General features: G+C 34.9%; 1 protein-coding gene across 2 annotated transcripts in view; it reads left to right on the top strand.

Moving 5' to 3' along the window:
- Nucleotides 1-14984, top strand: part of rngtt (RNA guanylyltransferase and 5'-phosphatase) — a 167166-nt gene that overhangs the window by 19194 nt on the left and 132988 nt on the right. For both annotated transcript variants that reach the window (XM_048206213.1, XM_048206214.1), the window contains exon 5: nt 12251-12326. In XM_048206213.1, coding sequence (XP_048062170.1) covers nt 12251-12326 — 76 coding nt within the window. The remainder of the gene's footprint in view (nt 1-12250; nt 12327-14984) is intronic.

Raw genomic sequence — 14984 nt, 5'->3', positions numbered from 1 at the left:
TCGATACTCGATACCCAAGCCTACTCAAGACTCTAATCTCTGCAGTTCTCCAGCTGTGATCCTTGGAGAGTCTTTGGCCACTCAAACTTTCCTCCTCACTGTGCATTAGGACGATTTAGACACATGTCCTCTTCCAGGCAGATTTGTAACATATTTGGTTGATTGGAACTTCTTAATTATTGCCCTGATAGTGGAAATGGGGATTTTCAATGCTTTAGGCAAGGCAAGGCAAGGCAAGCCAATTTTATATGTATAGCACATTTCATACACAATGGTAATTCAAAGTGCTTTACATAAAGAAGAATAATAAAAATAGAACATAAGGAATAGAAATAACAGTAAAAACAGATAATTTTAGGAAGTCTTTTAGGAAGCTTTGAGTTTTTTTTGTTGTTTTTTTGTTGTTGTCCATCAGAGTGGATCTAAACGGATCTATCCATCAGAGCAGATCTAAATGGATCTTCCTCACACGACAGGACTGCTACCTGTTAAGGCACTTCAAACTGATAAACAAAGTTTCAATCTCCCCTTTTACCAAGACACCTCAAACTGTGCCACACAGCCCTAATCCCCCTTCCGGAGATATCTTATCTGTGCAACGCAGCTCAAATTTCCCCTTTGGAAAGTGTCCTGACTGTAATCCAGAGATATCTTAACCATGCACCACAGCTCAAATTTCCCCATGGTTTGTCCCCTTATCCAAATTTACCAAATTTTAACCTAATCACAAATGCTTTCTTCCTAATTCTCCCAGCTCTTTCAATCAGACAGCAATATTTAAAATGCATTAAAAGTCAGAAATAACAAGAAAAATATATTTATATTTAAAAACAGGAAAAGGAATTAAAAGAATAAAAAGATAATACGTATAAAATAAAATGCAAAAAGATATGTTTTGAGTCTGGATTTGAATGTGGCTACTGTTGTAGCACACCTGATCTCTTCTGGAAGCTGGTTCAAAATATCCATTCAAGCTTAAGAACTTGTTCAGCTGGTTGAAAACAACTTTTTCAGTGATCTTGCCTATGAAAGGAAGATTTTAGATTGGTCTGTAGTTGCTAAATATGGTGTTATTCAGATTGCTGTTTTTCAGGAGGGGCTTAACAACTGCGGTTTTCAGGGATTTTGGAAAAGTCCCAGAGAGAAGTGAGGTGTTTACCACTTCTAGGAGATCTGCTTCTAAACAGTTAAACAGTTAAACAATTTCTTCCAAAATTTTACCATCAGTTGCTTCGAAAACAGACATAATAGCTACTTTCTGAGGTTGTGATCTGATCTCTTTTACCCCAGTGCAGCTCAAGGATGTGCTGATCACCTTTCTGATATTATTAATTTTCTCAGAGAAGAAGGAAGCAAACTCACAGCATTTGCTGTCTGAGAGCATTTCACTGGGAATCTGACTTGGGGGGTTTGTTAGTCTCTCTACAGTAGCAAAAAGAGTGCGGGGGGTGTTTAAGTTTCTGTTTATAATATTTGAGAAGAAGGTCTGTCTAGCTTTGCCTAGTTCGACATTGAAAGCATGAAGGATATCTTTATAGATGTTATAGTGAATTTCAAGTTTTGTTTTTCGCCACATGCGCTCAGCTTTTCTGCATTGTCTTTTCATGAGAAAATAGCTTTAGCTATTTTCTTACAGCCACTTTCTATTTTGTGAAGCTCAACAATCTTTTGCTGCACATCAGGGGCCGTATTCACAAAACATCTTAAGGCTAAAAGTAGCTCCTAACTTGCCGATTTAGGAGAAACTCTTAAAAATAATGGGGGTGCCAGTCATTTTAGGATGCCTACATTTTTGCTCTAAGAGTATTTCACAAAGCATTTTAGCGCTAAAACTAGCTCCCTAAGTCTGTGAAACGTTAGGAGTAGTCAAGAGGACTCCTAAAGCACAAAGACCAAATCACAAATAGTCATAATCCACCCAAAGACACTGTACACCATTGAGGCAATAGTGATAGAGCCTTGGGTGCTGAACCTTTTCTTCATAAATGCAATACATTTTGATTTATAGATTTAAATCTACGATGAGACGCCAAAAATAAATCTTTAGCAAATAAATAAATATCGTCTGTGGCATTGGTTTTCATGAATTCACACTTAAAAATGATTGAATATAGTAAAAAATAAATATAGGCGTATAATAAGCATATTTGGTGTGCTGTCCAAGGGGACCGAGGGCTCGAAGCTTGGAATTTAGCCCAAACCCAAAGTTCTCCCCATATCCCCAGCCGACAGTGAGGAGCGGGGTGGCGGAGGGATACAGAAAACTGTCGAAGTAATAGGCTAGTCGGATCTCATCTGTGTATATATTCCTCCTCTCGAGCTGATTAGATAGACCGTTTGAATGTGTTTCTCCCAAACTTTGTTTATAAAACATAATTTGTCGCTTGAATTCTGCATTCTCTTGAGATGCAGACATCCAAGAGGCGGACAATTAACTGTATATATGGCAACAATATGGCAACATTTTATTTTGACTATGGCAACATTTTTATTAAAAAAATATTTATTTGAATAGGGCAGCATTTGTATTTTTAAACCTTTGTTTTAATACGGAAACATGACTCCTCATTCTACAATATTTCTATGATTTAAATATGATTAAATCGCTGACTCCTCCCCCATCAGCCAATCACTGTGTGAATACTCCATAGCAACGAGGTCAACCCCGCCCTTACTCTTAGCTTAAGACTTCAGTCTATTCCTTAGTAAAAATTGGTCTCAGCAGCTTTGTGAATAGGTTTTAAAAGAAAACTCTTAGCTAAGAACTCTTACTGCTATTTAGGAGAACTCTTAGTGGTAAGATAAAATGTTTTGTGAATACGGCCCCAGAACTACATTCTTTGGATTTACTCATTGTGATGAATGATTAAGGGAATTTGGCCTTTGTGTTTCCTCATGTTTGTTCTCCTGTGGAACAGGAAGTCATGGCTGGACAATTTCATGTTCATGATCACCCTGGTGTGCTAAAAAATGTATATATGAATGGGAATATACTTCAGAGATATTTTAATCATAAAAAATTCTAGGGGTGCCAATAATTTTGGCCAACGTGTTTTTGAAATTCTAGAAAAAGTTCTAGAATAACATTTATTTCATAATATGATTTTTTCCCCCCAACTTTCAATTCTTTTCCTTCAATTAAAGGTTCGATTTTTGCTAATTTTATGAATTAAAGATCAGAAGGATAAACAATGCAGATTTATTTTTACAGTCACCTTTGATCATATTTACCAAGGGTGCCAATAATTCTGACCACAACTTTATTAAGCTAATTTCAGGCATTTAAGCATATAAGCCTTTATATCTTAAGGTTTTTAAAGCCGTCATGAAATGGAAGTTGCGTTAGTCTTTTCTTCCATTTTGTGATGTATGTCAGAGTGAAATGCCTTCTGGAGCAAGAAAAATTGTTGGGCAGAACTTGATTTTGTCCATGAGTAATTGATTGGATGGTTGTGGTTTGCTATTGTTGGATATCATGTGAGTGACAGCTTGTTCCACCCTCGCACCAGTAAACACATCATCAGAGAAGAGATGTCGCTGAAAGAGGGAGGAGAAGATTTTATGTTTAAAGATTATGAGAATTATGAATTTAACACAATAATGATGTGCACGGATAAATCATTTAGAGTAAACACTGCACTATTCCATACAAAAATTAAGAATTGCCAATTTTGATTTCATGCTTGCTGTCATGTGTGTATGTTTGTGAACTTGCAGAGTTAATTAATTTTTTTTTAATTGAGTGAATACCATGATCACCACACAATGGTTTGAGCTCTGTGATGAATGAGTTTCAGGTAGTTTATTATCAGGAAAGCAGGTTTTTTTTTTTTTTTTTTTTTCCATGTTTGGCAAGGTTTCATCAGTTGTAGGATGGTGTATGTATTTAAAATTGTCACATGACTTGTGAAGCGCTGTGGGAGTGTGAAATGAAGTAACGTTGGTGAAGAGTAGCAAGCGCTTGAATTAGCCAAAAACTGTTTACAACACTTGAAATATATGAAATGTAATACTTTCATCCTGGAGAAATGTTCTTTATATACATGTACATACTCTCACTTTATATTAGGTTTCTTTAACTGCTTTGAACTATGGAGCAACTATACAAGCAATTTGGGTCCCACTTTATATTAGGTGGCCTTAACTACTATGTACTTATGTCAAAAAATAAGTACAATGTACTTGTCATGGTTATGCTGCATATGAAGGCACGAAGATGAAAGGTTCACAAAGTATTAAATAGAGTAATCCAAATGAAGAAGAGCACACAAAACACACAGGACTTAAATTCACAGACAAATGAGGTGATTAACGATAACACAGCTGACAGTGATGACAAATCCAATTAGAAACCATGATGACAAACTAGTGGCGGGAAATGGTGCAACTGAGTCCCAACAGGGTGATAGTGTGACAGTACTTATTGTCTTTATATTGTATTGCAAAACACTTTTGCTGCTATTGAGGTGGAATACGGGTAAGGTTAGGGACAAGTTTGGTGGTATTAGAAGGTTTAAAGGGGACCTATAATGCAAAATTCACTTTTGCATGGTGTTTGGACATAAATGTGTGTTGGCAGAGTGTGTACATAATCACCCTATAATGATAAAAATCCACCCACTACCTTTTTTTTTTATCCCCATAAATCATAAAAGCATTGTCACAGAACAAGCCGTCAACATATTTCAACATATTTCTATGTAATTCGCTTTGTATGTTGATGATAATACAAGGGAATGAGAGTTTATAGATAATTATTTTAATGCACACTTGCCACTGTGTTTTATTAAGCTCTTACAGTGATTTTCTAGAGTGAAAACAGATGCTTCATATTTTGTGTGAAGTACAATAAACATCATAAAACTCATCTGTAAAGTTTTGGCCATCATTTGGATGGTACAACAGGCTTGTAGTAATATAGTGAATAAAAACAAGAAGACAATAGAAGTTATAACCATAATTGAACTAAACTTTACCTGTTCTATCTCCATGCAGCATATATTTGCAGTTTCTGACATTATAGTGCATCCTGACTGACTCCTGGCACCGGAGAATCAGCTCTTGAAGCTCCGCCCTCTTAGGCCGAGTGCAGCAGCTCATTTGCATTTAAAGGGCACACACTGAAACGACGCGTTTTTGATCAACCACTAAAAGTGGCAATTTTAACATGCTATAAAAAATTATCTGTGGGGTATTTTGAGCTAAAACTTCACATACACACTCTGGGGACATCAGACTTATTTTACATCTCGTAAAATGGGGCATAATAAGTCCCCTTTAAGGGTGGGTTAAGGTGTAAGGGATGGGTCAACAGTGTAATTATAAATGTAATTGCATAAATTAATTACAGATGTAATTACATGCAGGTATTTTTAAAAATATAAGTACAATCATGTAAAAACATGTATGTACACAATAAGTGCATTGTATATTATAAACAATTTAATAATAATGTAAGTACATAGTAGTTAAGGCCACCTAATGCCAGTCTTGGCAAATATTCTAATAAATATAGTCGGTTATGTCTTAAACGAACATACAAATTTAAATAAAATGCTTGTGTACCAGTATCTTGGATCCGTGCATCTCTTAAAGTGACAGCAGCCTAATATTCCTGCTGCACTGCTGTATGTTTTAATGTTAATCAAATACCAAAAGACAAAAAAATCACTCACTACTCTTGATTTAAATAACTTTTGTAACTTTAATAAAAATAAAAATGTAATTAAAATATATTTTACATTTGATTACATGAAAACTACTGTTAGACATTATGTAATTTGCATCATTGTTCTGTTGTATTTATGTTGGCCTGTTGAATGTTAGATGGATCCATTCTGTTCAAATGATTTGATGATGTAGCAATAAGCCAGCAAGTATACCTTAATGTATGTGTTATTTTTTTTTTAACTTTGGTCAATTTAAAACATGATCAAAACGCATCTATTTTGATGGCAAAAGTTCAAATAAGAGCGAAAGTGACACACATCTGTATCGGAATTGAACCAATAGTTGTTTGTTAAAATACATAATTTTATATTATATATATATATATATATATATATATATATATATATATATATATATATATATATATATATTATATATACATAATTTTATAATACGGTATAAACCACCCACCCCCAACAAAAAAAAAGGTGCATCCTTAAATTTTACTGTAAAATACTGTCAAATGTACATATTTAAGCTAAAAACTGAATGAATTTCCAGACAAATTACAGTAAAAACCCAATAAAAGAGCATTCCCAGCAAGTCCCTGCCTTACACATCATATCACATAAGTATATTTTAATTAAAGTGTTGTTTCTTATTATTTTTGTTATAAGTAATGTACATTAGGGTTTTTTATGTTACATTTTCTGTTCTTTAGTTAATGTTTATTGCATTTTTAGAGTGTACCCTGACACATCAAATTATTCATGTTTGGTGATCAGGCCACTTACAATGAACTATGAATTATCATGTGGCTTTATATTTTAACACCTGCATTGTTATCAGTACATTTTAATTGATAGTTCTTGAATTTCTGTAATCCGCATCTGCCTGTTTGTTACACTTAAAATGATGAATTTTTTTAAGTGCAGGGTCTGGGGTGATGAATCTGACCTTAATGGTGCAGCGGAAGGTTTACATTCTGCCAACTAATGGCAGATCACAACCCATAATCCCCACTGCTGTTGCTTCAACCCTTTCAAGTGCATTTCTGTTGTGTTATTAGTAGTTTTCTCATACCACGCCATGATGCTGCAAGCAAACACCCTCTCAGTAAATGTTCTAGTGTAAAAATAACACTTTAAATCCCTACAAAGACCTACAGTCACCCATCAAAGCCCAGACATCAATGGAGTTGAGCATCTGTGGAGTGGCTTAAAAAAATCGCTGTGTGGTCTAAAGTTTTTTTGTTAAATCACTATCTAGCGACTAGGACAGCTGTGGGTTGTGATATGAAATCACACCGATGAATGTGTGGCATTTGCTGTGTTCGCCTCTGATGAAATCGTTATTTTCCTATCGCCAGAAGATATAATCCCAGAAATACCAGTACAGCTGCAGCTACGTGAGAACGCTTTGATAAGAAATCTTATTTGGTGATACTTTTGTCATGTCATTGTAAGTATAAATATCTTGTTTATGTGAAGGCAAGCTGATCAAGAACCCACAAACATTACGCTTGGTTGAATTGGTTCATTTTGCCATCATTTGACATTTGGCTAGCGTCCACTTTGGGGAAAAAAGAAAACATTTCCTGTTGCCTATGATTTACTAATAAAGACACTTTATCAGGGTTTGTAGAAAAGATATCTAATTCATGTCCACTTGTCCAGATTAAAGAACAATTTCACTCATAGGGGAATGGTATGTTCCTAGTCTTATTGGAAAAGTTTCATCAAGGCACGTTATTACAAAGACAGAAATGTTTGTCTTCATAATGTTTCATCAAAATGTAATAACTCACGCCACCTCTGAAATTACTCTTATTTTCTTCTAACCTTTTCTAGACTGTGCTGACTATTGATTGATGTCAACCAGCAGTCAAATACAGATGAAGGAAAAATATGTAAACCCTTTACTTTTTTAAACCCTTTACCATATGCTCAAACAACATACAAGCATTGTTTTTGCGTCCTTATTGAACACACTGTGTACATATTCACAATGTATGGTGGGGAAAAAGTACCCCAGTGTTTAAAGGTTTGGGCTCTGTAACATTTTTTTTATTTTTTATTTTTTTATGTTTTTGAAGTCTCTTCTGCTCACTAAGGCTGCATTTATTTGATCAAAAATACAGTAAAAAGAGTAATATTTTGAAATATTATTTAGAATAACTATTATTTATATATCTATCTTATATATTGATATCTGTTATTCAGAATAACAATTTAGAATAACCGTATTCTAAGTGAATATGTTGTAAAATGTAATTTATTCCTGTGATAGTAAAGCTGAATTTTCAGCATCATTACTCCTGTCTTCAGTGTCACATGATCCTTCAGAAATCATTCTTATATGCTGATTTGCTGCTCAGAAAGCATTTCTTGTTATTATCAGTTTTGAAAACTGTTGTGCCTCTATATATTTTTGTGGAAACTGTGATACATTTTTTTCAGGATTCTTTGATGTATAGAAAGAACTTTACAACATTGAACTTTTACAACTTTACAACATTGAACATGCCTTTACTCCCACTTAATGTTAACTTAAAACAATCCCTAAAAATTTGAACGGTTGTGAATGCAAACCCCTTAGATTTAATAAATGGTTGACCGTCATTTGATAGCAGTAACCTCCACCAAACATTTCCTGTAATTGCGGCTCAGACATTCACAGCTGGTCAGGAAGAATTTTGCACAATTTTTAATTGCAGACCTTCAGTTTGACCATATTCTTGGGATATCTGGTGTGAATCATTCTCTTGAGTTCATGCCAAAGCCAGGTTAGGGTGAATACCTTGACTCAGCCACTCGAGAAGGTGTATTTTCTATGTTGATTTAGTCCTGTGCTTTTGGTTGTTGTCCTGTTGCATCACTCAACTTCGGTTGACTTTACGTTCACCTGATAAATGTCCTGATAAGTTTTGCAATTCACTATGTGTTCAAAAAGACATGAAATCAAATTTTAAGATCAGTTTATGCAGAAATCCAGGTAAATCCAAAGGGTTCACATACTTTTTCTGCTACTCTACACTATTTCTTTAGGCATTGCTTTTTCAGACTGCAATTCTGGGAGCTGAAAGTCTGCAGAACAAATTTGCATATAATTTTATGTTTTTGACAGTAGGCCGAACCGAACTTTAGTAGACTGATGACTGAACACATGCACTAAATTGATGGGTTTTTTTTTTTTTTTTAAATAAAGAATTCATCCATCACATGCAGAGCCTTGACAAATGCTACTCACACGCAGAACACAATATAATCCATCTGATGTTATATTTGGTTTTATCAGTATAATAAAAAAGGGAGTTGAGAGACCTGGCTAATAGTGGCTATCATTACTGGCTATCTAAAATGTTGCACCTAGGTTTACTATAGTTAACTAAAACTAAAACCATAAAAAACTTGCACCAAAAAAAAAAAAATTAAAATAAAAAATAAACTTGAACTGAAATAAAATACAATATAAAAATAAATAAAATCCATTTTATTTCAGCTAGTAATCAAACAAACCTGAACAAGCTAATCAAGGTCTTAGTCAAACTCTGCAGGAAAGTGGATCACAAAGGCCAGAGTTGCCCAGCCCTGAACTAGATGCTCTATTCTGTGAATCAGTCTAACAATGAGCAGCAGATTTCATAAAATGTTGTAAATCAAATCAGTTAATAACTCATAATATTTTTTAACATAGTCACAATTTGGCTGACAAGCCTGTAAATTCACAGACTTGCAACTGATATTTGAATCTCATTTTAGGAGTAAAGATGAGGTCCGTTTTGAGGGTCAATGGAGAAAACCCTAGCCTAGAGCGCAAAAAAAATCTATTTAAAAAAAAGTATTAAAATTCTATATTCTATGTTTTAGGGCAGGGGTGTCCAATTCTGCTCCTAGAGGGCCACTGTCCTGCAGAATTTAGCTTCAGCCCTAATTAAACACACTTGAACCAGGTCTTAGGCATTAGAGCTCCACGATTCTGGATGAATTGACCCTTCGCCGGGAGTTTGATTGACAAGCGACCTAACCAATTATAACGCAGAATCCGCCATTTTGTCCAACAAAGCAGTTAGGAGTTAGAAGATTAACCCCGGTGGACTTGAACTTGAAAAATGGTGTATATTTATGTCTTTCCGCGTTTTAAACAACATTCCTTCTCATGTTCATTCATGTTTATCTGATGCTTTAAATGAACTAGTAGGAAGAGATGATCGGTTCACGTGCCGCTTGATTTGAGGCGCTACAGCAATCTGTCACGACACATTAAAGAGCCACAAAACGGTTTTTATTGTTTGAATTTCTTAGAAAATTACACAATTTGAAAGCTGGGACTTTGTTTAATATCATAAGTAACCTGCTCTGTCTTGTCTGTCGATGTGTTGTCAGTGTCCTCTTTTCTCCGCAATGTATTTTTCATTGCGTGTGTACAGTATTTGCGAAGGGTCAATTGAGAATCATGTTTTTTTTCTCAGAGATCACAATTCTGAACAGAGAACTAAACAAAAAAGGAAAATATACCAGAGGATCTGATAAAAGGTTAATTGCTGCAGTCTCTTTAAAATGGTTAATTATTCTCAATGAATTATTTTTTTAAAAATCGGTTCAAATAAATGGTTCAGTGACTCAATTATAAATACTTCTCTTGTTTCATTATTGGTTGAATCTGCATTTTTTTTTTTTTTTTTTTTTTGAACGAATCTTTTGAATGAATGATTCAATGACAAATAAAAAAATTTTTAACAGTTCAGTGGCGTAACAATGTAATCAATACAATCGTTATTTGAAATGCCAAGTTATTTTCTAAAGGTGATGCACTCTATTTTCAGTAGACATCAGTGATTATATCCAAACTATACATTTTTGTCCCAGTACTTCTGTGATGATATGAATATTTGTAACAGAAATAACAATACTGTGTGGTTGATAAGACTGTTTGTGAAGCTGTTTCGTACCTATACATGACAACTGCTCTCTCTGGCTTAGCGGCAGCATCAACACAGATTGAATGTTCCTGTGTGATTTTGTCAAAGGTCATAGACAGATGAATCATTGTCATTTAGAAATAAGATTGTGTGGATGTTTGAATCAATATCACAATCTTTTAATGATTAATTGTGCAGCTCAAGTAGGCATACTAGAAACGTAAAGGCATGTTTGTTCAGGCAAGTTGGAGCTAAACTTTGCAGGACAGTAACGTCTCCAGGATTGGACACCTCTTTACTAGGGCTATACAATATTATGTTTTCACTACACGATTATCGTGGCCAAAAAAATTCACAATAATTATATTACTGTATTATCTATAGAAAATTTGAAGGAAAAAAAATGACGTGTCTCACTGAGGTTGGGGTTGATCGATGTACCCCGAGTTCACAGGTTGAGTGGCTTTTCAGATTTTATTTCCAAGAATGAGGTGGGGAAAAAAATCCAAATTCTGAGCTGTCTGGGAACGCAGCATAAGATATACATGAAATCAAAGAATGAACTTGTTTTGACATCATTTCAGACTAAATCAGGCCTAAACGAAGTTTGTTTGAAGTTTTTTTTTTTTTTTTTTCTTTTTTTTTTCCCCTAGAGTTCGAAACAGCTTGCCAAAGCAAACTTAAACCCCTTCAAAACTACCTTTAGTCTGTGGCGATAATGAACTATAGGTAGGTGTGGCTCTGGGGCTCCGCCTTTTTTGAAGTGTAAATTTTCTCTGGTATATTTCTTGTCAGTCCGTCAGTCCGTCAAGAGTTGCGTTATAGTGGAAACTGAAGTTTTAATTATAATTGAAAGCATCACTAACATTGTTTTTACATGTTTAATACTTAGGGATGTTCGATAACAGTACAGACTGCTGAAGAGGTGGCTTATTTCGAACTTCTTTTTACCCTAAAATGAAGAATGAAATAGAACTTGGCTGTGAGTAATTCGGGGCCTTTAAGATGCTATACTGCCACCTACTGTGTTCCAGTGTTAACTGGTTCTGGATTATTTACAATATTATTGTATATGTTTAGTATTAACACAATATCAATCTTTAACTTTTTAAATATAGCCATTATCAGTCAGTACCAGCATATTGCGATACTAATATGTTCATATGCTTTAGATGGATGGCTTTGGCCTTTGCATCTCACTGTTTTTCATTACTATGTTTGATTATTACCCTGTCGCAAAAACGGCAAACTCAAAACAAAAGGCCAACTCTATGAAAGAAGCGCTCTGAAAGCACGCCTCTCTGCACATCCTGCTGATGACTGTAATTATCTTAATAAGTTCACAGTTATTTTCAAGCTGCGGCTGGCTTGAGCAGAGTTCAGCACTCAGTGCTGCATATTTAATATGTGTATCAATGAGGAGGAGAGTAGTCCTCTCAAATAAAGGGCTTTGTTCTGTCATCAATTACCACTGTATCATTCCAAAGGCCAGTGTCTAGTTCCATCCATGTGCGCAGACTGCATTAATAACCAAAAATGATTATATTGATTCCAGTGAAGGATGAAAATCGTTCATGTGTCCAAAAATGTTTGGTTTGGCAAGTGGGTGGTCTGTGTGATTCAGTTGTTTAAGTCACTGTTGTGTTCTGTCTCCTGCAGGCGTTCACTGCACACATGGCTTCAACCGCACGGGATTTTTAATATGTGCCTACCTGGTGGAGAAAATGGACTGGAGGTTAGATAACACACATAAGCACTCACCCATTGAACACATGTAGACCGGGCACAAAATGAACTTTTTTGCCGACCAGCCACAGTAGGTGGAGAAAGCCAAACCAATCAAACAAAAAACGGCTCTTTTTGCACACACATTCATTGAATAACATATTACTAATTACTTACAAAAAAACCTCATCAGTGAATTGTTCAATAGACTAATTCAAGCCGTAACTTTTTCATCAAAAAAATCATCAGACTACATGCTGTGTGTTTGTTTTTCTGTGCAGCCAACAAGGACTTCATGATAGAAAGACATTTTCTTGCTATTATTTTTTATCTTATCACATTAAATACAAACTGCAAACTTAAAAATCATGTCAAATATAATTTACTTGTGTCTAAGCAACACAATTTAAAGGTAGATTAGCAAAATGACCTGCCACTGCCTAAAAAGTACTTGCATTTGTCTTGTTCTAGATGTTAATTCAACGTTTTAAAGTTTGGGGTCAGTAAGATTTAAAGAAATTAATACTTATATTCAGCAAGCACTCTAAATTTATCAAAAGTAACAGACATTTTTAATGTTACAAATGATTTTTATTTCAAACAAATGCAGCTCTTTAATAATAAACTTTCTATTCGTGAAAGAATTCTGAAGAAATAAAGTCACTGATTCCAGAAAAATATAAAGCAGAACAACTGTTTTTAACATTCATAATAATCAGAAATGTTTCTTGAGCAGCAAACTGGAATATACAGTGCCCTCCACAATTATTGGCACCCTTAGTAAATATGAGCAAAGGCGGCTGTGAAAATAAATCTGCATTGTTTATCCTTTTGATTTTTCATTTAAAAAATTCACAAAATTCTAACCTTTCATCGAAGTAAAACAATTGAAAGTGGGGGGAAACTCACATTATGAAATAAATGTTTTTTTCTAATACATGTTGGCCACAATTATTGGCACCCCTAGAAATTCTAGTAAAATATCTCTGAAGTATATTCCCATTCATATTTACATTTTTTTAGCACACCAGGGTGACTAGGAGCATGAAATTGTCCAGCCATGACTTTCTGTTCCACAGGAGTACAAATATGTGTAAACACAAAGGCCAAATTCCCTTAATCATTCATCACAAAGAGAAAAACCAAAAAATATAGTTCTGATGTGCAGTAAAAAATTGTTGAGCTTCACAAAATAGAAAATGGCTATAAGAAAAAGCTAAAGCATTGAAAATCCCCATTTCCTCTATCAGGGCAATAATTAAGAAGTTCCAATCAACTAAAAATGTTACAAATCTGCCTGGAAGAGGACGCGTGTCTAAATCGCCCTAATGCGCAGTGAGGAGGAAAGTTTGAGTGGCCAAAGACTCTCCAAGGATCATAGCTGGAGAATTGCAGTGATTAGTGGAGTCTTGAGTCTCAGAAAGCCTAAAAAAAAAAGATCAAACAGCACCTACATCCCCACAAGTTGTTTGAGAGGGTTTCAAGAAAAATCCTCTTGCTCTCATCCAGAAACAATCTCCAGCATATTCAGGTTGTCAGACATGACTGGAACTTCAAACAGGACCGGCTTCTGTGGTCAGCTGAAACTAAAAAAAGAGCTTTTTGGCAGCAAACCCACCAGATGGGTTTGGTGCACACATGGATAAAAAGTACCCCATGTCCACGGTTAAATATACTGCTGGATCTTTAATGTTGTGGGCCTATTTTTCTGCTAGAGGTCCTGGACATCTTGTTCAGATACATGGTATCATGGATTCTATCAAATACTAACAGATAAAAATCAAAACCTGACTGCTTCTGCTAGAAATCTTATAATGGGCCATGATTGGAGCTTCCATCGGGACAATGATCCAAAACAAACATCAAAACCAACACAAAAATGTGTCACTGAGCACAAAATGAAGCTTCTGCCATGGCCACCCCAGTCCCCTGACCTGAACCCTAAAGAAAATGAGTGGAGTGAACTGAAGAGAAGCACCAACATGGAGCTGGGAATCTGAAGGATCTGGAGAGATTCTGTAGGAAGGAATGGTCTCTGATCTCTTGTCAGGTGTTCTCCAAACTCATCAGGCATTATATATGAAGACTCAGAACTGTTATCTTGGCAAAAGGAGGTTGCAATAATTGGGTGCCAATAATTGTGGCCAACGTGAACTAGAGAAAAACATTTATTTCATAATGAGCTTTTCCCCCCATTTTCAATTGTTTTACTTCAATGATAGGTTAGAATTTTGTACATTTTTTTGAATGAAAGATCAAAAGGATAAACAATGCAGATTTATTTTCACAGCCGCCTTTGCTCATATTTACTGAGGGTGCCAATATTTGTGGAGGGCACTGTATTTACTGCCACGGGAATATATTACATTTTAAAATGATGTAATCAATGCATTAAAATAGTGTAAAAAATGTAGCCTTGGTGAGCATAAGATACTTAAACAATAAATAAATAATTTATTAATAAAATAAGTAAATAAATAAAAAAAAACAACCAACCTTAACTTTTGAATGGTAGTGTATACGCCAAAATATGGTTATTTTTGCTGAAAATTCAACCCTAAATCAGTCTATATATTATATAAGCATGTAGAAATGCCTGTTTTGTTGAAAATCCAGTGAATGAAACACTTTTCAAATTAAAGAGGCTTCATCTCATTTGATTATTTTC

This window comes from Megalobrama amblycephala, linkage group LG11 (genome assembly GCF_018812025.1).
Source record: "Megalobrama amblycephala isolate DHTTF-2021 linkage group LG11, ASM1881202v1, whole genome shotgun sequence".
In the NCBI taxonomy this organism is placed as follows: Eukaryota; Metazoa; Chordata; class Actinopteri; order Cypriniformes; family Xenocyprididae; genus Megalobrama; species Megalobrama amblycephala.
This window is presented reverse-complemented; position numbering and strand designations above follow the sequence as displayed.